Genomic DNA, 21,859 nt, shown 5'->3' with positions numbered 1-21,859 from the left:
TCACGGATTGAAGCACTCTCTGCACCCCTCTTCTTCGTTTTCTTCTTTCTACGAGGAGCCATTAGGGCAAGACAAGATTAAAGAACGATAGAATCAAAGAGACAAGAGAGAATTGAAGACAGAATGAGAGAATTAGGATTTTTCTTTCAATCGATTTAGGGTAAAATCGAATTAGGGTTAGACAATTTGGGGGTTTTTAATTAAACATCCCGACGTCGTTTTATCATTAACGGCATGGTTAGACGGATGTTAACGATTCCGTCTATGCGTTTAACGACAGTGTTGAATCCGCGAAATCAACCAAAGTTCAGGATTATTTTAATAGTCAACGACAAACTTCAGGTTTTAATGGCCGCAATCACAATTCATGGTTAAAATAGCCAGTTTTTAAAAGTTCAGGGTTTTTATAACATTTTTCCCTTTTTTTAACCCATTTCTTTGAAGTTATTATAAAAAAAATGGGTTAAAGAAAAAAAATCAATAACCAATATTTATTACATTCAACATTTGATTGCTTATTTGGATGATACATTTTTTCAACAAGAAATTCCGTTTTGTCAATGACAATAACAAAAGTAAAATAAAATAAACATTATATAAGATTATGAAATTTACAGAAAAAATGAGAAAATAAGAAAAAGAAAAATTAGAGTTAAAACTTTACAGTAATTTTCATCCTTTTATACCATCTGTAATAAGCTCAGATTTACATTTTGTTTATATATGTTCATCATCCTAATAAATAAATGCAGAAGTTAAAAAAGAAAAAGGAAAAGAAAATAAAGAGAAGGTGAGATTCACGTGCAGGGGAAGAGAAATCATGACATAAGAACACGTGGGAATTTTGGATAATGACTGTAACGGTTTTGGTACAAAATTGTTCTGTCTGTGTTGGAAATTGGGAAGATCTTCAAGACTTTTTTCAGTGCTTCAGTCACCAGCGTTGCGCCACATATTAACGCCTTATCTCTTTAAATGTGGCTCATATAGGCCCATTAATATTAGGCCCAATCCATCATGAAACCTCAATTGTGCGATATACAATCACTGGGTACATAAGAATTCAGCGATTTTTTTATTTCTTTTTCTTTTTGGTCGACCCTTTAGAAGACAAATTGACAATCTTTTTTCTTTTCACATTTTTTATGTTTAATCTACTGTACTTTGCAAGTTGCAACATATTACTTGATAACATTATCAAACAACTAAACAATGATTAACGAATAAACAGTTCATTTGATTCACCAACTTCTCACCTATAATGACAGCTTTGATCAAACAACTTCCTTATTTAAAATAAAACAATGTGCTATTATGGTGTTTCTCACGACCAACGGTAGGTAAAAGTCCGCTTCGAGTCTTACAAATGATTATGAACAAAAGATTCGTTATAACAATCCAAACATGAAAGATTCTTACTTCTATGTGTACACACATTCATAAACACAACATAAATTACATTAAATTACACACATTTACACTTCAAATAATAAGTTAAATATAAAAAAAAAACACAAGCATCCACCACACACATTCTCACAATTGAACACATAACACTCTGTTCTCTTTAGCATGCAAAAGCGGTCTCCGGTTCCAAATTTCGGTTTATCTGGTCAGAGTTCTGTGTGGTTTCATCATCAAAGTCTTCTTTAGATATCACTAGTGGCTTTCGAGTTTCATGCCGCCTCGAAGCTCCTTTTGCTCTGCGTCCTAGTTTTGGTGACTTTGCTCGAGTTGGAGGAGGCTGTGTTTGTACAGAAACATAAAGAAAAGTTAACAACTTGAAAATTAGACAACCTTGTGAGTTAGTACAATGAATGTTTGTAGTGAAATTGTAGACAACCTTGTGTGTTAGTACCTTCTTAAGTTCAACCTTTGGAGGAGGCCCTTCATGGTAAAAGTTTGGCATTGGGTTTGCTTTGAACATTAAACTCTTTCTTAACTTCCTTAACGCTGCATCGTTTTCTTCCTTTAGATTGAAAGTTCCGAGGGAGAAAAGTATATATCAGTAACATTTTAAGCATTTTTAGTTAATAAAATTTAACCTTAAAAGGATTAGAGCATGAAACCTTGTTCCTCGCTTCACTCTGCGTTTTCTCGGCCTCCATGGCTTGGTGTTTCTCCTCCAATTTTGTATAGAACTGAACAACAACAATCAAGCAAAGCCAACGCACTATGAATCAAAAACTTCTTAAGAGTGAAATGGTAGGTAGATAAGAGTAAAGAAAAAGAAAATTATGTGACCTCCTTCCGCTTCTCTGCACGTTCAGTGGATCGAAACGAAGGAGCTGCGATGACAATGGTTCTTGATTTAGAAGACTTTGCAGCCGACGTGGCACTGTCAACAACATGTTCAAGAGCAAAATGGTTAGATAACTATAAATTGAAAAAATAATGAATCTTGATAAGTAAGGCAACATACTAAGAAGCAACAGAGCAAGAATCTTCCTCATCAGAAAGCTTCTTGTTTTTTGGCTGCAATGGTTTCCTAGGTACCTTCAGTCACAAGAGAATTCATAGGCATTTTAGTTAGACAAATCAAGATTCTTCATGTTATCATGAATGTTTTAGAACAAGTTGGTAATATATATAATAGCATTAAACTCCTGACCTTTGTCGCCTGATTTTGCACTTTACTAGATGAAGCACGCTTCTCAGTAGCTAAAGCAAAGGGTTGTGGAACAGTGCTCCTTATTTTGTTACTCCCACGACCCGATTTTGAACCGTGTTTCGCAGGCAACACCGACTTATTTACAGCTTTAGCATCCTTTGCCAACGCAGCTATATCGATGTTGCCATCTTCCAATGGCTTAGTAACTGGAATTTCATTGGTACATTCTTTAACGTCGTATTCTTTTACTTCTGTGGCGTTTTCTTCTGTGAATAGGTGTTCTGTGTTTCCATTAGCTTCATCACATGACTCTGAATCTAAGGGAGGCAATACAGAAACATTTTCTTGGTTTAGATTACACGAATCACCGTTTGCATAGACCACCACACCATCTGGCTCCTTGTCCATACAGATATCTGCCACAAAACCAAACAATTAATGTGATTCAATATGATATATTTGGTATACTCAATGGAATAAACAATACCACAGACAATATATATACAACTCGATTTTCTTGATTAGTATAATAGCTAAAGTATGCTTAGTTAGAAATGATGACCAAGAATTCAACTAACCTTTCTACATTATTCTTTTAAAAAGCAATTAGGCTAACCAAAACGTGGGGCCTCAAAGACGAATACAGCTTTTGTTTTTAAAGGAAAACATTATAGTATTGATCTAAAGCGTAATCAAGCATAGAAATATAATAATTATCAATCAACTTTCAATTTCTCTAAAAGATAAATTATACTATACACTCGATCAAATCTTTTTGCATAGTCAAGGGACAAGGATCAACGAAGAAAAGATACTTTGTTCATCATGGCTTGGACCAAACTTTGGGACTTTCTTTGTCACAACTAAATTTAATTAACCAAACACAGATAATGAAAATCAAATTTAACAATAATCAAGTAACTCAAATTTTAGTTGCTAAATAAGCCAATACTTCCTGCATTCAACCAAAAATGAACATGCATGCAGCTAAAAAAACCTCAAGTTTCGTTCATTTTGAAGCTAACCAGAGCGAATTTTTTCCAAAATTTTCTCGGAATCGAAACAAAACAAGTTCTAAAAAATGAAATGTAGAGAGACGTAGAGGATTCTCAGACGAAGAAGTGACCTCTATATGAAACTACGATCATCAATCACAATCAACAAACGCCGAAATCTCAAACCGAAATTCTGAACCAGCAAATAAGGAAAAACGCGATCAAACACATAGATGAAATCGAAGTAGAAGGATTGTTTTGCTCACCCATTGTTCTCGTGACAGTCGATAGAAATTTGTATCCGCTGTTTCTCTCTCTCTCTCTCTCTCTTCTGTGTGTTTGGTTTCTGACTTGTGAGAATTTTGATGATGATGAATTGATGATGATACTTAGCAAGTTATGTTGTTGGTGTGTATTTTATACCATCTCCTTTGCTCGTCGGTGCTAACGCCGTTACTTGACACCGTCTCTTAGTGCTGCACTATTAGCATTTATTTATTTTTAACCAAAAAACTTTGGTTTACTATAGAATTATTCATTTTATAGACTTCCTTACTAATAATTTGTTGGATAAATATTGATTATTTTTATTAATTATATGGTGGGTTGGTAAATAAAACACGAAATCGTACACATGTTGATGTTTTTGCATCTTTGAATGATTGTTTGACCTCTTTTTAGTAGCAAACTCCAACGATAACATTGAATATATATACTTTCTATCAGTTAATTTTACGATATTTGGATTACACTAATCATTAGTGTAAGGCCATAATACATGTAATACTCCAGTTAACCTTTTTCTTTTTTTACTCGTAAGCAAAATTTCTTTTATTATATGTTTTAATTGGTCATGTTTCACGATTATTTATATGATTTATCAAATTGGTTTACTTGTATATATACTCATTTGATTAATTTGTAGATTCATTATCATCCATTTATATTTTGAGGGGTAAAATGATTTGTAAACTAGAGTCTTCACCAACATAAAGCATCACCAAATCACTAAACAAAACTACAGCGATTTGGTTTCTAAACGTAATTTTTTAATTGAATTCAGCTTAGCTTTCAGGCCAGCGTGGGGCAAGTTTTTTGGGCAATTATGCAGTTTTATATATGCGAACTATATTGAATATAATCAGACAATCATTAAGATAGCACAAAGGGACAAGATATCAAACTATAATTATCTCCAAACTCCAATTTAAGTTTGGCTGCCGTCAAAAAAAAAAAAGTATGGCTACAAACAACTAAAGTATTTTTGTGCAAGTAGTCAAAATACATCTGTTATATTTTGTTTACTTACAATTATGTTTCATACAAAAATACATCACCAAAAAACAAACAGAGTTACAACGCACTTCAACAAGCATCATATAAACTACAGACGATTTCATACACATTATTTTGTTGGTTTAGACAAATGATATGGACTTAGCAAGGAATCAATCGATAAATTAAACAAATATATAAAAAAGAAAATAAAGTGATTATAGAAAAGACATAACATCCTTATTGGCATTGCATCCAATCGTATTTATTGCTCTTTGATTTTGATTATCCCACACCTAAACCCTTATTGAAAAACCCTTCCCACCACCCTTGTTTATTAATTTAATTTTAAGATAAGCATCTTATTATGTTGAATATTCCTGACATGTCCTTGTTTATATAAGGGTCAACCTCGATCTTCAAGGTTATATAGGGAAATTTACAAGAAAACGTGGATTGAGCTGTGTGTGATAGAGGTATGCGGTGAGTGGAGTAAAAGAAAGACTATCCAACAAATAAGTGGGTCGGTCCCATTTGTCTATAGCCAAACCATAATTAATAATTCCTAAAGAAGGTTACAGAAAAAAAAAATAATTTGACTTAAATATATAATATATTAAGTTTGGAAAATGTATATACACGTCCAAGTTATATAACAAATGATTAATCTTACTCTTACGGGTTTGACGGTTTAATATTTGTCTTTGTAGAATCGACATTTCTTCCATCCGTGTATTTAAGACCACAATTTCGCATTTTCAAAATATTTGTATAAATTTTTCCAAGCCACAAGTGAAACATAAGCATAAACATATACAAGTCTTTCCTGACTATACTACAAACTAGGACACATTTGTTAGTAGCACTAGATACGGCAAAGGTTATATGTAGTAATATCAACTATTGTGATGATTAAGATTCAGAGACATCAGTGGCGAAACTAGCCAAATTACAAGAGTCAGTTTTAATTTACAATGTATTTTGAGTAAATTTTACAGAAGTTATTAGACTAAATTTTTAACATTTCACATTTTTTTTTTCAAAAAGTACTAATATATATATATATATATTTGGATTTCATATGGGTCAATTAACCCCCTTCCAATCTAACTGCTTCCACCACTGAGAAACATACAAAAAAGTTACGTGACATCACGACGTATTAGAACTAAAATAATATGAAAATAACTTAACGTTCATGTGCATTAACAGTTTCCAACAATTAAGAGTATAGATCTCTAGGATCAATGTAACATATAGATTGATTTTTCATTTTTTATATATAGCATCAAGTTAAATACTACACAATCGATCAGGTTTATAACATAACCACTATAATGTTTTTAAAAAATAGGATATATATACAAATTTTCTATGTGAAAAATAAACCATGATGTTAGGAAAGACATATATTTGCAAAACTAAGTATTCTTTCGAGTTTCTTTTGCCAAGATTCTAAGGCCATGATTATTGCTGGGTCCTTATTGAGTTTTTTAGGGCTTTAATTCTCAAAATTAAATCAAAAAGGTCCACAAGGAGAGAGATCGATCCTTATTTGGTCACCACAAAGATCGAATCTACTTACTAGGTGGCACCACATCATTGGTTAAAAATCTTGAGAGAAAATTTTTTTTTTGGGTTTACATTTTGGTCGACCATTTATCTCCTTCGACCAAATTCATTTTCGGTAGCACAATTTCTCATTTCAATCGTCATCTCCCGCGTCGATGGTCGTCTTCTCCGGCGCGATGGTCATCTTCTCCGGCGCGATGGTCGTCTTCTCCTGCGCCGATCTACAGATGCTTCCTCGTTTCCTCCATCGAGTTCACAGATAAGCGATTCTCTCCTTCATATTGTTCTTATATGTTTGTTGATTTTGATTCTGTTTCTGTCCTGGATTTGCATGGATCAGAAATGCAAATTAGTTTATGGATCGATTATTTAGTTTGTAAATCTTCATCAGAGTTTCATGATCTCTCCATTTTGCATGTAGTTTCTATATATTTTCTGAATTAGTTTAAGGATCGCTGAATTTATGATGTTTTCTGAATGATGATGTGTTTGGATTTGATGAGTTGTAAATGGTAAATGGTTCTTGATCTGTAAACGGTTAATGGTTCATGATCTGTAAACCGTTACATGATCTATGTCTTTCTATCCTTTTTAGCTTAAGTTAATGGAGAATGATCGTTACTGGTTCATGATCTAAATGGCTCATGATATATATGTTTCTATGTCTTGATATGATCGGTATATTGTGTCTATCTCTTTTAGCTTAAGTGAATGATCTATCTGTTGAATGGTAAATGGTTTTTGAATGGTATATGGTTAATGGTTCTCTGTATATTGTGAATGGTAAATGGTTAATGATTTTTGCAGATTCAGCTTACTTCAAAGATCTATCTCCAGTTGTTCTTCTTCTCTTTGCTCGTAACAAAGCTTTTAAAACCTAAAGAAGCTGTTAAGATTAGTCTTCAAGTCTGGTGGATGATAATTAATGCCTAGTTAGATAAATGCGGATTCTGTGTAAGATATGGAGTGGTTGAGTAAATTAGTAATGGTTGAATAAACTGGTTGAATGCTTTAGATATATGCCATCTCAATATATCTTTTTTTGCTTTAGTGTAGAGTAATGGTTGGTTTAGGATAATAAATGTGCTTGAATGCTGGAAAACGTTTTTGCTTTTCTTCCTTCAATGTTCCTTTGATTTCCTTCATCAATGTTGCTTTGTGGGTTTTTTTTAAAGCCGGTGTTTCTTCTCTTTTTAAACATCTTCTCTTTGCTTCTTGTTCTCGGTTTGTGATTCTCTTCTTCTTTTTACCTCTTTCAAATGTATATTTGTGTTGTTTTTGTGTTAAATATGTAATAATCAAATAATTTATTTATTTTAATTAAAAAATTATTATATTATTTTTTTTAAGAAACCCAAAAAAGTAGTTAGCAATAATGATGGGTTTCTTACAAATATTACTTAGCGTAAAACAAATTTTAAAATAATGCTAAAAACTCAAAAAAGTAGTTAACAATAATCATGCTCTAAGTAAACGAGTGGATACAAAGACTTTCATATTGTGTTTTTTAGAAAAAAAATACCGAGGCTGACTCAGCATCCACGTAATCAGAACAAAATAATATCGAATGACAGTGACTGTTATGACGGAGTAAACACCAAATCATCGTCGGCGATTAATTGAAAGCAATGGTTGAATCGGAGAGAACGAAGCACACATGTCTCCGGCTTGAAATCTCCGGCGCCGATCCAATTTTCGTCAAAGGCACTTGGTACCATTCTCGTTTCGATATCTCCGTCACCGATGGCTCCTCCTCTTGGATTTGCAATGGTATTAGGAAAAACCCCTAATTTCCAACTGCTATTAGGTCTCTTAGGTATTTGGATTTTGATTTCTGGTTATAATCGGGATTGTAGCGACTGAGGAGGAGGTGGTGGATCGAGCAGCTCAATGGGACCAGCCGGTGTCGGAGTATCTAAAGCTCGCCGAACAGTACTTAGGGTTTCAGCAACCTGATTCTGTCTATGGTTTCTCCGATGCCCTTGAGGGATGTAAACGGGTTAGTTCGCTGCTTCTTGTTTACTCTCTCGCTGATGCTTTTGATGATCATTCTTTGGTTAGTGAAGTTTTGAATGAATTTGTAGTTGATGAATCATAATTGTAAACAATGTTGAAGCAGAGATAGCAAAGAATGAATATTGGAATGTTTCTCTTTTGATAGTTTAAGCCTAGGAAAAAAGCATTCAGTTTCGGAATTATCAAAGTATAGTTGGAACTTGTTGATCGAAAACATGAGCTCTATATTCCTTTGTCATTGGATCTTGTTTGATGAAGAAATTGTTTCTTAATGTTTTAGTAAGCTGAAGACTTTGGTTGTTGCCTCTGATTTTGGTTTGGTTGCAGCTCTCTTGGACGTTTGAGAAGGAAGGGACTAAACTCGAATGGCGGTGGAAATGTAAACCATCACATGACAGCAAGAAGATCACAGTTGGGATCTTGGATTTTCTTATGGAGGCAAATATAAGCTAAGTGTATGACTCTGACTTTTGAGTTTTGGTTTTGATGTTTGGTAATGAAATGCGAGGATTTATACCATTCCCTGTTTCGGAAGTGAATATGATGAATTAGACCTTAATTGCTTTGATCTATGTTTACTTTATTTGGTATTTTTCTATGTCTTTGGAAGAAATGGCATGATCTCAATACTTAGTGTTAACCCAAATGTCTTGATAATATTCAACAGGAAGAAGTTGTGAACAAGACGAGTTCTTTTGAGGAGATGACAAGTGAAGCCGAGAAATGCCTATCGCAAGGTGAAAAACTCTGCAACGAAAAAACGGAGTTTGAAAATGCAACTTATGCAAAGGCATGTATATAATCTTTTTTGCTTAAACTAGAATCGTTGGCGTTTCTAATCTCTTAATTGCATCTTTTTTTTAAGGACAGTGAAGATATTGTCGTGTTTAGCATTGATCTTAGTTCCTTTTTGTGTCGATGCAGTTTCTTTCCTTGCTAAACACAAAGAAGGCAAAACTCAGAGCACTAAGGGACAAAGAAGATTCAGAGAGAGCAGTAGAAGAGGAAGAGTCGACAGACAAAGCTGAAAGCTTTGAAAGTGAAAGAAGTGACAATGAGCAGCGCGAGGAAGAAGCCTCAAAGAAGGCAACGACAACACGCAACAAAGCCCGAGGCCGGAAGAGAGCTGCGCTCAGCTAAGAGCTTCCATAGCCTTGAAAAGTGAAACATCTTTTGGTTTGTATAAGACAATATTAGATTGTAAATCCGGTTTGATGTAAACCGGTTAATAGAAGCTCTATATAAGAGCATTTCCTGGTAACAGAAGAGATAAGAAACAAATAACAAACTTTTCCCAACTTCATCTTTTTCGTGTTCTCTTTTAGACTAATATGGTATCAGAGCGTTGAAGTATTAATTAGCTTCCTAGGGTTCAGGTTCTCCCATCTGGGACTTTGGTGTCTTGGCTCTGGAACTGGTGCAGGGGATTGATTACAAGTCATATATTTCTTTTAAATATGATGGGAAAAATTTTTCCAATGACTTTATGGATCTGATCTTCCAGTGCAAGCATCATCCAAAGTTCCAAACTCAGTTTCTGCCATGGACCTCCTTCAATATCATGCGTGCTTCCAAAACCTGCTTGAAATGAACACTATCAGAATTTTTTTGGCTGGCTTGCCTCAACTGGAAGACATGGCTTTGAAGTCAGATTTCAACACAATTAACACTATTGTGAGAAAGGAGTTGATGCAACAACTTCTTGGCAAATGCAAGGCAAGAAGAAAATTTTGTGTTTTTTTTTTTTTTTTTTTAACAAAGAAAACTTTTAACAAGTGTGTTTGTTTTTTTTACAGAGGATTAGTGAGTTGGAAGCAACCATAAAATTGAATCTCCGTGGGGAAGGACAGTGAGAGCACCGTGAGAGAGAGAAGAAATCGTTAGAGAGAAAAGTCAAGAATCTTGAGTTTTGAATCTTAGGGGAAGAAAGTCTACATAACTATTACTTGTTACATGAATAAGTCAATAACAAACTTTTTCATATATCGATAAACTTGTTACATGAATAAGTAAACAACTTTTTTTTTCTTACATAACTATTTTTTAGATTAAATAAATTTGGGGGATTTAATCTCTGTACTCATTTAGTAAAACAATCATGCTCTAATTTTGTCCAACAGTAGAAATTTCGTTAAGAATTATTTCATACCAAAACCGAATGCCTATGCATGCTTTTCATATACCAAAACCAAATGGGATCATAGGTATGCTATAGTTGTAAGAAAACAGATCCACAAAAAATAAACACTAATTTCTTCATTTTTAATTATTTTCATTGCTCCAATAGTGGTTTATATACTATAGTTACGACTATATATGTAGTTACTTTTCAGTCTTTGAGGTACGAATGTTACTTTCTCCTCTATATTGTTCGTAGTATAAACTGCTTAAGCAAGGCACAAGCAAATGCACAAGCAAAGGAAGAAGAACTAGAAAGCTACTTAAAAAAAAGACAACATTATCCCGAAGAACTCCGGAGCCGATGAAGAGCAAAATTCCGGAGACTAGAAACCGAGCGTCACTGGTTTCAATGAACCAAAGGTCCCTCGGATGGGACCACATGACAGACTTTGGACTTGGAGAAGCGGCTTACACCAACCTTGGATTTACGTTTATTGGCGATCTTGCGTTGATTGGAATAGGGGGAAGCTGACTCTGACGATGATGAAGAGATGATGTTGGTGGAAGATGATCCTCGCCTAGGAGGCAAGAAACAACCAACTAGACTGAAGATTTTCCACATGCTAGACTTGAACACCGGGAGATCTGGCAATTCGAATGGTGCTTCATCGAGATCCTTTGACATGGTATCGAAATTAGAGAGGACGGGAGTGGGTAGACAATTACAGAGGAAGGGGATGAACTTGATGAAGATGAGATGCAATAGAGGGGTTTGGTGAAAAGAAAAGAAGAAGAGAAAAGCTCCAGGAACACTAGAAAGCAAACTTTGAAGTGAGGCAGAGAGTATGAAGCCCAAAGAAGGGAGTATTTCGATCAAATCGGAGTACATGCAGATCTCCATCACCATGAAAGGGTGGAGAGAGAACGGAGAAACCAAAGTTCACATTAACCATATGAGCTTATATCAGATCACTTACTTTATTCCGAGTTCGATATTAATATCAATCAGATGTTTGAAAAACAAGACAAAAAGTTTAATCTCTTTGAAGAAATTAGAGTCAAAGGAGAATTCTCGTCTCTCTTTCTGTTTTATGTGTGTATTTTGCTTTACTTAATATAGACTTTTTATAAGGGGGCTTATTGGATCATGAATTTGGGAAAATTTTTGGATTTGTCTAAATCTCCCTTTATTGGATCTAGTATTTATAAAAACTATTCTAAATCCAAGGTTATTGTATCTAGAATTTATAAAACATGTTTTAAATCCAAAGTTATTGTATCTAGTATTTATAAAACCTTTTATAATTTTCTCCCCTTATTGAAAAACAAGAATTTGGATTAGTAAAATACACCAAAGTTAGTTTTTAAAAACTGAGAAATGATTTCTAGTTAAAATTTACTAGACACAAAATACCACCTCATGAGATGGTATTTGGAAAAAATGAACTATTTTATTGTATTATGCCCAGAAAAAAAAAACAATTGAAAAAAAAAGAACACCGATGCTCTCTTCCCAAGTTCTTCCAATTTTCTTCGTCATCCTCCGGTAAAGGCAGATTCCATCCAGCGGGCGATGAGGCTGAGCTGATGGATGATGTTACTCCGATTGGAGTTAGTAACAGCGGTGAGGATGACGTTGACGAAGGGGAAAGATGAAGAAGGGATTGCGAGTCAGGCGACGATAGGCCTTGTTCCTTCATGGTCTATGCGCCGTGCAGAACTGCTGTAGTTTACGCTGCAGTAGATGTTAATGAAGATTCTTCTCTGGTGCCCATAAGCCTTGTGCCCGAGGATGTTTAGGAGCAAGAGAAGAATGTCCGAGTTTGCGTACTGTAAGCTTCTTTGTACTACAAGATTTATCCTCATCTCCCTCTCCTTTAGTTTCACTTGCAGCATCATAATAATTTTTAAAATAATATTAATAAAAGTCGCTGCACTACCACAGTTGCTCTAGCTTCATATGCTTCATCACAGATTCTACTTAGTGATATGAACACTTAGTTCCAAAAAGATAAATCTTTGAGAGGAAAATCTGCAGAGAAATGAAACAGATACAGGGAAAAGGGAAGATGGTAACAAAAGACACCCCTCTTTATACAGCGAAAATTTGAATAAAAACCCAAAACAAAACAGTAAAGAAAACCACAATGCTGTGTCACTGTTCAATGAAAGGCTTGCGTCGAGACACCGAGCTGATGGAGAACACTGGTTGGGGAAGACGATGAGGAAGATCTCAGGGCTTCGGCCAACGGTCCGCCCATGTGGTGGTGGTTGTGATGGGACCCTCCGCTCCACCAGCTCATGTATTTGCTGGTCCCTCCCATTGTTGCTCCTAGCTTCCTCTTCGTTGCCTTTAGACAGCTTCAGAGAGACGTCCGAGGAAGAGTTTCCGGGCATGGAGATGGAGAGACAAGTGGCTGAGCTCATGGGGCTTGAACTATTGTCGGCTTCAGAACGAGGCCAGTCGTCAAAGAAGTGCCTCAAAATGTGGCCTCCGTCTGATCTGTTGTTGCCAAACCCATTATGGGATTCGTATGGCCTCTTGTTATTGTTGTTGCCTTCTTGCTTCATCTCTGAACAACTGTTAACAGAATCCACATCTCATGATTTGACTCACAGTGGGTGAAACAGATCAAACCCATATAGATAAAACAGAGCACAAGGCAAAATACTGTCTACAGAGATTCGACAATTAGGCTCAACAACAACCTAGTTGGAACCCTTTATACTGTTTTTAGGCTTTAAAAGCACCTTTTTAATGCATGTTTTAAGAATTGATTAATAGTTCATAGATTAGATTATTATTATTTAATATTATTGAGCGTTGTATCATGTCAACATGTCTCTTCCTATTGTTCTTGCTATTGATGATCACACCAAAAGAACAGATTGGATCGTCCAAGGATGTTGCTATTGTTAGCCCTCAAGGAGGCATCATTGGTTCTCTACGAAGGTGCATACATAGATAATGGCCATATGTAATTGTAGTATATCGAAGAATTTTGTTGGTGAGATTGCTTAGATTCTTCTAATTTGAGATCGAAATAGAACTATGGTGGTAGCTTTATAAGGTTTCTTCAAGAGATAACAATGCATTGAGTGTTTTAAGTGTTGAAAGAGAAAGTCTTTGATGCATTGAATTAGACAACTTTGACATAAATTGAATTATCACTGTTCTTTTGTGTATGAATTTTTGCTGGCTTTGTTGATTTGTGCAGTGGTTGACAGTTTTTATGAATCATCTGATTGTGAAATTGCAGTGTACAGATATACAAATACAACAAGAAAAAAAGGATTGCTCGAACTTGGGGAACTACTTCTCCTGGATTGCCTTATGTGGAAGAGCACATTAGTCCATCTGGAAACTGGCTTATTGGTGGTGATTTAGAAGTTTTCCAGCCGATCAAGTATAACGATGCGCTGATAGATAATATGCATAGATTAGTGTGACAATTACAAGTCACACGTGCTTGGTGTTTTCCTTTTTCGTCTACCACCTTGTTGGATCTGAACCAAACTTGGAACATAATTCAGAAGAACTGAGCAAGATGATGATATGCATGTAGAATCTCCACCAAGATTACCGCCCACAATGTGTGTGTTTGTGTATATGTCTTTGCACGCGATGTGTAACGTGTCGTTATCTCTCAAACACATTACAACTTCGTTATGCTCGTCTACCAAAAAACTCATTCCATTAGAATACATGATAGGTCTATAATAATCCACTACTAGGGACGACTTGCTCCATGACCAGACTGATCCGGTACTATTTGCCACCCATACTTGGAAATCGAGTTCAAGAGTTTCCATCGAATATTTGAAACTAGTACATAACAGACAAAGCTGCTCTTCGCCAATCGCTGATAAAACCGCATTCGTATAACGATGAGGAAGAGGAAGAGTTTGAAATCTCTCTGTTGAAAAATCAAAACTTAGTAAATACTCAGCATGTGGCGTCCCTGCTTGAGTAGCAACCCAATAAGTATTCCACTTCACAGATATGCCACGACGAGATAGTGCTAAAAACCAATCAGTAGCCACACCAACAACTCTCCACGAATTAGAGGTGAAGTCATAAATCTCGTACTCATTCTTGATTGGTATAACTTGATGACGATCCACCCTCAAGATTTTGTATTGCTTGCAAGAGGATTTGTTGTCGTAACCTAGAGCATAGTAGTCAAATTCCTTGTAGCTGTCTCTAGGTTTAATCCACTTGGTTTCCCTTGAACATGGATTCCAAACCACGAGTCTATTGTCCTCCGTGGTGCATAGGAATAAGCCCTCGCAGTGAAATACGTTACGTATATCGGCTTGTGAAGAATTAGAAAGGGGATCTTTTAGGTATAATCGAGATGCAACCTTAGCAGATGGAGCAACCTTCTTGTCGTGATTTCCACGGAAAGCGATCCTCACTAAGTAAACCCTAGAATGAATCAACATGATAACCAAAGACTCCTCCTTAGGTGCTTTAGCAGTGTGCATCTCAACAAAGCTCCTACTTTTCAATAGAGCGTTCCATCCTTTGCATTTGGATCGCAATCGTGCTACAGATTTAGCTGGAACCCTAGAAAGTATCTCCTCTGCTAAATCCATAGGAAGGCTTCTCGACTCCATACATACAGTGTGATCAAATAACTTTGTAAATTAAATATCTTTAATACGAGAGAGAGATCGATGGAGAGCGATGGAGGGAAAGCGTACATCCGAGAAAGACCTAATTTCCCTATTATATGTCGGTTTCCTATTTTGAAACTTGAGCCAAGAAAGACAATTTAATACTAATATTTGCACTAATTAGTATTTAATAATGCGTATACAATGATATTGCAAAAGTTTCTAAAACAAAAAGGATTTTAGCTAACGTCAAAATAAATAAAGACATCAATAATATTTGCACTCATCTCGCTGATATTTTGATGATCATTCTTTGGCTAGTCAAGTTTTGAATGAATTTGTAGTTGAGGATTTATATAATTGTAAATAATGTTGAAGCCGAGATAGCAAAGAATGTAAACCATCACATGACAGCAAGAACACCACAGTTGGGATCTTGGATTTTCTTATGGAGGCAAATATAAGGTTAAGGCCATGTTCGTTTTTGTATCTGGATGCTGCATCTAGCTGCAAATGTCCAAATGTTGTTTGTTTTTCAAAAAAAAATTTGTGTTCAGATGCAGTATCTGGATGCAAATTGATTAGCATCTCAAATATCTAGATATTTTAGATGCTGAGAAATAGAGAGTTCAGATGCAGTGTTTGCATCTAGTTTTTTCCAAAAACGCAAAATCTTGATTTTCCGACAAAAACAAAAACTCTCCGTTTCCCACCGAAAACGCAAAATCTCGATTTTCCGTAAAAACACAAAATCTCGATTTTCCGCCGAAATCGAAAAATCTAAGTTTTTTGCTAAAAACGCAAAATCTCGATTTCCCGCCAAAAACGCAGATCTCGATTTCCCACCAAAAAATGAAAACTCTCGGTTTCTCCCCAAAAACACAAAATTTCAATTTTCCATCAAAAACAAAACTTTCGGTTTCCTGCCAAAAACGCAAAATCTCGATTTTTCCGCCAAAAACGCAGAATCTCGATTTCTCGCCAAAAAAGGAAAACTCTCGGTTTTTCGCCAAAAACGCAAAATCTCGATTTCCCACCAAAAACGAAAACACTCTCAGTTTCTCGTCAAAAACGCAAAATTTCGATTTCTCGCCAAAAACGAAAATCTTGATTTCCTGCCATAAACGAAAAAATCTCTGTTTCTCGCAAAAAACGCAAAATCTCGATTTCTCGCCAAAAAAAGAAAAATTTTGGTTTCTCGCTGAAAACGCAAAATCTCGATTTCTCGCCAAAAAACGCAAAATCTCGATTTTTCACCAAAAACGAAAACTCTCGGTTTTTCGCCGAAAAACGCAAAATCTCGATTTCCCACAAAAAATTTTAACTCTCGGTTTTTCGCCGAAAAACGCAAAATCTCGATTTCCAGTAAAAAAAATTTTCCGTCAAATATATAAAATGATGATTTCCCACAAAAAATGCAAAAAAAGAAAAATTCATATATTTTTAAAACTTAATTTAATAAAAACATCATTTATTAAAAATATTAATTCAAAAATATGTTTTTTTTATTCATTTGATGTATTTTGCATCCAACTATTTTTCTAAATTCATAAACGAACAATTTAGTATCTAGATGTAGCATCTTGATGCAAAACTTAGTTGTTTTCTAGATGCTGATCTATATGCAAAATCTAGATGCAGCATCTAGATCAAAAAACGAACAGGGCCTAAGTGTATGACTCTACGCTATACGCTCTGACTTTTGAGGTTTTTGTTTTGATGTTTGATAATAAAAAGGCGAAGGATTTATTCCCCTTTATTTCCATTGACTTGAGCTTAGAACATGATTCATGCTTGCGAAACTCTAGGATCTTTTGAATCTTCACCGGTCAACGGTGGTCACCTACTTTTTCTGTGGCCCGAGTCTTTTCTGATCCTAGATCAACTTTTGAGGATTTTGTGTGATGTTTGATATTGAATTGGCGAAGGATTTATATCATTCTGTTTTTGGATATGAATATGATGAATTAGACCTAAGTGCTTTGATCTATGTTTCTTATATGTGGCTTCTTGATTTGTCTTTGGAAGAAATGGCACTATGATTCTCAATACTTAAGTGTTTACACAAACTTCCTGATAATACTCCACAGGATAAAGTTGTGAACAAGACGAGATCCGTTGAGAAGATGAAAAGTGAAGCCGAGAAATGCCTAGCGCAAGGTGAAAAAATCTGCCACGAAAAAACGGAGTTTGAGGATGCAACTTATGGAAAGGCATGTATTATCTCATATTTGCTTTCTTCTTGCTTAAATTAGAATCATTGACTATTCTAATCTCTTGATTGCTTCTTTTTTGGAGCAGATTAGTATTTGCAAAAGGATCTTAGTTTCTTTTTGTGTCGATGCAGTTTCTTTCTTTGCTAAACACAAAGAAGGCAAAACTCAGAGCACTAAGGGACAAAGAAGATTCAGAGAGAGCAGTTGAAGAGGAAGAGTCGACAGACAAAGCTGAAAGCTTTGAGAGAGAAAAGTGACAATGAGCAGCGCGAGGAAGAAGCCTCAAAGAAGGCAACGACAAGCAGCAAAGCTCATGGCCGGAAGAGAGCTGCGCTCAGCTAAGAGGTGCCACTGCCTTTAGATTTCAGGTCATATGTAACATTGCAAGTTTTGTCAAGCTCATAGCTAGGCAAAGAAACATTTATTGGTAGAAAAACAATCTGATGTGAAATTTCAAGGTCCTTTTGATGAGTCTTTGCTAGATCAAATTCGTAACTTCAATTTCGTTGTTTGGCTAATAATTGAAGAAATTGGGAAGTCAATCCCGGTTTAAGTAACCGATCAGTCAACCCGTTGAACTTGTTAACCGTTAAAGTTGTAATTAGGGTACTAAGAGCATCTCCAATGGTTTTCCTCATTTTTTCCCTCAAAATGAAGTAAACTCAAAATGAGGTAGAGTTTTACTCCAATAGTCTCCCTCATTTTTTCCCTCAAAAAGGAATATTCTAAGTATATTCTTTTCTTATTTTATTATTAATTACAAACAGCACCCACTATTTTTAAATTTACAAATTATACCCAATTATTTTTAAAAAAATATTAAATTTAAACAAACAAAATTCTTAATTTATATTAAAACATTTATTGCATAAAGAAAATTACATAACATTACAAAGAAAAATTATTTTTTCACGTTTTTATTTATAAAGTTAATGAATATTTATTTATTTTTATGTTTTAAAAACAATAATATTTTATTTGTATAGTAAATAAAAGTTTAAAACTTTGTTTAGATATAGATGAAATATATGTAAAACTATAAGGATCATTTTGCAAATAAACAAAGCTAAAAAGTGAAATGAGGGGATGAATAGTGTTCCCTCAAATTTGATGTAATACTGTTCATAAACTCATTTTTTCCCTCAAAATGATGTACCATTGGAGAAGAGTTTCCCTCATTTTTTGATGTTTTCCTTCAAAATGAGGGACTATTGGAGATGGTCTAAATGCTTAATTTGAGTATTACTGGACCTAATTGATGGTTCAGTTTGGTTTGATTAGGATAGTTATTGAAGAATTCCTTCCGGTTCATGTAAACCGGTTGAGTCCACCACATGACCCGATGACCGATTAATTGTATAAACCCATTCCTTACGCATTATTGGACAAAGAAAAATGGAGGAGTGGCTTTACTTTTTTTATTCCTAAAGCTTTAGTGGCTTGACTTTTTAAACCCATTAAACACATGTTTAACTAACCATTATCCTCCTTTAGTCATCCTTAGTATAGTGGAAGACTTGCCAAGCTCCTTACAGAGAATGTTCTGATATAAAGAGAAGTAACAAATCAGACATGTCACATTACTTAACCATTCAACACACAATTTTTCTTTTTCCAACTAAGAAAATATAGAGAAGTGATGAATCGAAGCCAATCTTATTGCTTTCGTGGTATTATTACAATCTATTTCTTATCTTTCTTACTGACCACCTTTCCTTCTTCTACACGGTCTTTGTGCCGCGACCAAAGAGATGCTCTTTTAAAGCTAAAAAAGGATATGAACATTTTCGAGGAATGGAACAAGAGTGTCGAATGTTGCTCTTGGTGGGGTGTGACGTGTGATGCTACATTGGGAGAGGTTATATCACTACAACTCTATCGCTTTTCGAATGGCAACACCTCTTTGAAATTTAGCAGTGGTCTGTTTAAACTCCAACATCTTCGTTTCCTTGTGCTTTCACAATGCAATCTCCAAGGGGAGATTCCTTCCTTCATTAGAAATCTTTCTCATCTCAAATATCTTGATTTTTCCTTTAATCATTTAGTAGGTGAAGTTCCGGCTTCAGTCGGTAATCTAAACCAGCTAAGACACTTGAACCTTAGGAGTAATGATCTTAGAGGTAATATTCCTATTTTATTTGCCAACTTAACGAAGCTTTCGCTATTAAACCTCTCTGAAAATCAATTCTCTGGTAGGGTTATAGCATTAGCGAATTTGACAAGCTTGTCCAGACTTTAACTCTCCTCAAATAACTTCAAATCGTCACTTTCTGTTGTCCTAAGTCGACTCCACAACTTGGAGCAATTCATAGGGAATGAAAACTCATTTTTCGGACCTTTTCCCTCATCCTTGCTCATGAGTTCTTCGTTACGCTATATTGATTTACACCGAAACCAATTCGAAGGACCTCTTGATTTTGGGAATACCTCTTCAACATCTACGCTTGGAGAGTTAGATGTTAGCTACAACAAGTTTGATGGGCCAATCCCAGAAACTATATCAAAATTATGCAATCTCTATTCTTTAAATCTTGGCCATAACAATTTCCGAGGAAGGGTCCTTAGGTCTATATCGAAATTACGCAATCTCCATTTTTTAGATCTTAGACATAACAATTTCATAGGAAAAATTCCTAGTTCTATGTCAAAATTACTCAATCTGAGTGCCCTTGACCTTTCCTACAATAAGTGGAAAGGTCAAGTACCAAATTTTCTGTGGAGATCGTCCAAGTGGTCGTATGTGAAACTTTCTCATAACTCTTTCATCAGCTTTGGCGACTCAGTGGAAGTTACTGTCAATTTAGCATCCATACATGTGTTGGATCTTGGTTCAAATTCACTCCAAGGACCATTTCCCCAATGGATCTGCAAGTTAGGAGACTTATGGTCGTTGGATTTGTCAAACAACCATTTCACTGGCTCCATTCCTCAATGTTTGAGGGGAATTCCCTTTCACTTGTAGATTTAAATCTTCGAAACAACAATTTAAGTGGATTTCTACCAGATTTATGCGTGGTCAATATCTCTAAATTACGATCACTTGATGTCAGCCGCAACAATCTGGTGGGGAACCTTCCAAAGTCCTTGATCAGTTGCACGAATATGGAACTTCTAAATGTGAATGGAAACAAGATCAACGACACGTTCCCATTTTGGTTAGGATCTATGCAATACTTAAGGGTTCTTGTGCTACGATCAAATCAATTCTATGGTCCAGTGTATAGCCCCTCTCCCTATTTAGGGTTTCCAAGTATACGAATCATTGACATATCAAACAACAACTTCGTTGGATCATTGCCACAAGACTATTTTGCCGATTGGCCTGGAATGTCAAGATTTTTGAGTTATAGAGACTACATGGGGATGATGTACATGAAGATTCGATCGAGTTGGCATACAAAGGAGTAGACACTGATTTTGCTCGGATTTTTCAAGCATTTAAAGCCATTGATTTTTCTGGAAACCGATTTTGCGGAGATGTCCCTGGATCCATTGGTTTATTGAATGGATTACGTCTTCTCAACTTGTCAGGCAACACATTCATAGGCAATATTCCATCATCCTTGGCGAACATTACAAATCTCGAGACATTAGACCTATCACGTAATAACTTGTCAGGTGAAATTTCTCGTGGTCTAGGGAACCTCTCGTTTTTATCCAACATCAACTTGTCACACAATCATCTACAAGGTTTGGTGCCACGTAGCACACAGTTTCAAACTCAGAAATGTTCTTCATTCATTGATAATCCTGGACTCTATGGCCTTGAAGAAATTTGTAGAGAGATCCATGTCCCTGTTCCTACATCGCAGCAACACGAGGAATCTTTGTCGTCAGAACAGGAAGAGCCAGTGCTGAATTGGATAGCAGCTGCAATAGCATATGTACCAGGTGTGTTTTGTGGATTAGTGATCGGACATATCTTCGCTTCATACAAACACGAGTGGCTCATGTCGATATTCAGTCTAAACTAGCCCACAAACATCATAAGTGGTCGTTAATCCTTATCTCTCTCGGTTTTGTCAAGTTTGTGTTCCACCACTAAGTAGTTCGTTTGTCTTTGTAATTTCCTATTTGGTTGTTTGCTAATAAGTTGTAATAGTCTCAACATTTTGTAATATAATGTCTGTTGATTGTTCTATGCTACTTCTCAGTTATCAATGTCTTACAGAATCTCTAAAAAATTATGTTTTATACTATATCCCTTAGCCATCCCATTCATGTATCCCTAATTTGAGTGTAACAATAAGTATTTTCATTTGATTAAATGCATTTGTACGTATAAAAACATGATTTAGTATTTTGTGGGATTTAGGAGGAACAAAACAAATGCAGAGTCTGGCCAAGATAATATATTTGTTCACGCTAGCTGCTTTGGATCTGAACAAGAGAATATATTGAGTTCTGGCATTAGTTCTCTGCATTATCTTCAA

At 35.4% G+C, this 21,859-nt stretch overlaps 4 protein-coding genes and 2 pseudogenes across 5 annotated transcripts; 3 read left to right on the top strand and 3 right to left on the bottom strand.

Moving 5' to 3' along the window:
- Positions 1-1,339: 1,339 nt before the first annotated feature.
- Positions 1,340-3,991, bottom strand: LOC18023364 (protein WVD2-like 3). Of its 2 annotated transcripts, none has more exons than XM_024159553.1 (7): positions 3,873-3,991; positions 2,612-3,027; positions 2,423-2,496; positions 2,245-2,338; positions 2,070-2,141; positions 1,844-1,969; positions 1,340-1,744 (listed from the first exon to the last, which is right to left on the bottom strand). In XM_024159553.1, the coding sequence occupies exons 1-7, from the start codon at positions 3,874-3,876 to the stop codon at positions 1,568-1,570; spliced, it is 963 nt and encodes a 320-aa protein (XP_024015321.1). In that variant the 5' UTR covers positions 3,877-3,991; the 3' UTR covers positions 1,340-1,567. The 2 variants fall into 2 exon arrangements, with proteins under 2 accessions (XP_024015321.1, XP_006406091.1); XM_006406028.2 differs by having other exon boundaries at positions 1,859-1,969.
- Positions 3,992-6,558: 2,567 nt separating this feature from the next.
- Positions 6,559-9,774, top strand: LOC18023363 (DNA repair protein XRCC4). The gene is given in 5 exon segments (XM_024159292.1): positions 6,559-8,223; positions 8,310-8,452; positions 8,797-8,922; positions 9,137-9,259; positions 9,394-9,774. Coding segments are annotated over 5 exon segments (750 nt in total). The 5' UTR covers positions 6,559-8,081; the 3' UTR covers positions 9,610-9,774.
- A 2,978-nt stretch (positions 9,775-12,752) lies between these two features.
- Positions 12,753-13,553, bottom strand: LOC18023361 (annotated as a pseudogene).
- A 490-nt stretch (positions 13,554-14,043) lies between these two features.
- Positions 14,044-15,210, bottom strand: LOC18023360 (putative F-box protein At3g23260). Its single transcript, XM_006406024.1, has one exon. It carries the CDS (start codon positions 15,208-15,210, stop codon positions 14,044-14,046), a length of 1,167 nt encoding a protein of 388 aa, XP_006406087.1.
- A 60-nt stretch (positions 15,211-15,270) lies between these two features.
- LOC18023359 (DNA repair protein XRCC4) lies at positions 15,271-17,768 on the top strand. The gene is given in 6 exon segments (XM_024159172.1): positions 15,271-15,293; positions 15,589-15,675; positions 15,844-15,850; positions 17,301-17,423; positions 17,558-17,673; positions 17,675-17,768. Coding segments are annotated over 6 exon segments (450 nt in total).
- Positions 17,769-20,067: 2,299 nt separating this feature from the next.
- LOC18023358 lies at positions 20,068-21,400 on the top strand (annotated as a pseudogene).
- The last annotated feature ends 459 nt before the right edge of the window (positions 21,401-21,859 follow it).

Source organism: Eutrema salsugineum, unplaced genomic scaffold, assembly GCF_000478725.1.
Source record: "Eutrema salsugineum unplaced genomic scaffold, Eutsalg1_0 scaffold_13, whole genome shotgun sequence".
In the NCBI taxonomy this organism is placed as follows: Eukaryota; Viridiplantae; Streptophyta; class Magnoliopsida; order Brassicales; family Brassicaceae; genus Eutrema; species Eutrema salsugineum.
This window is presented reverse-complemented; position numbering and strand designations above follow the sequence as displayed.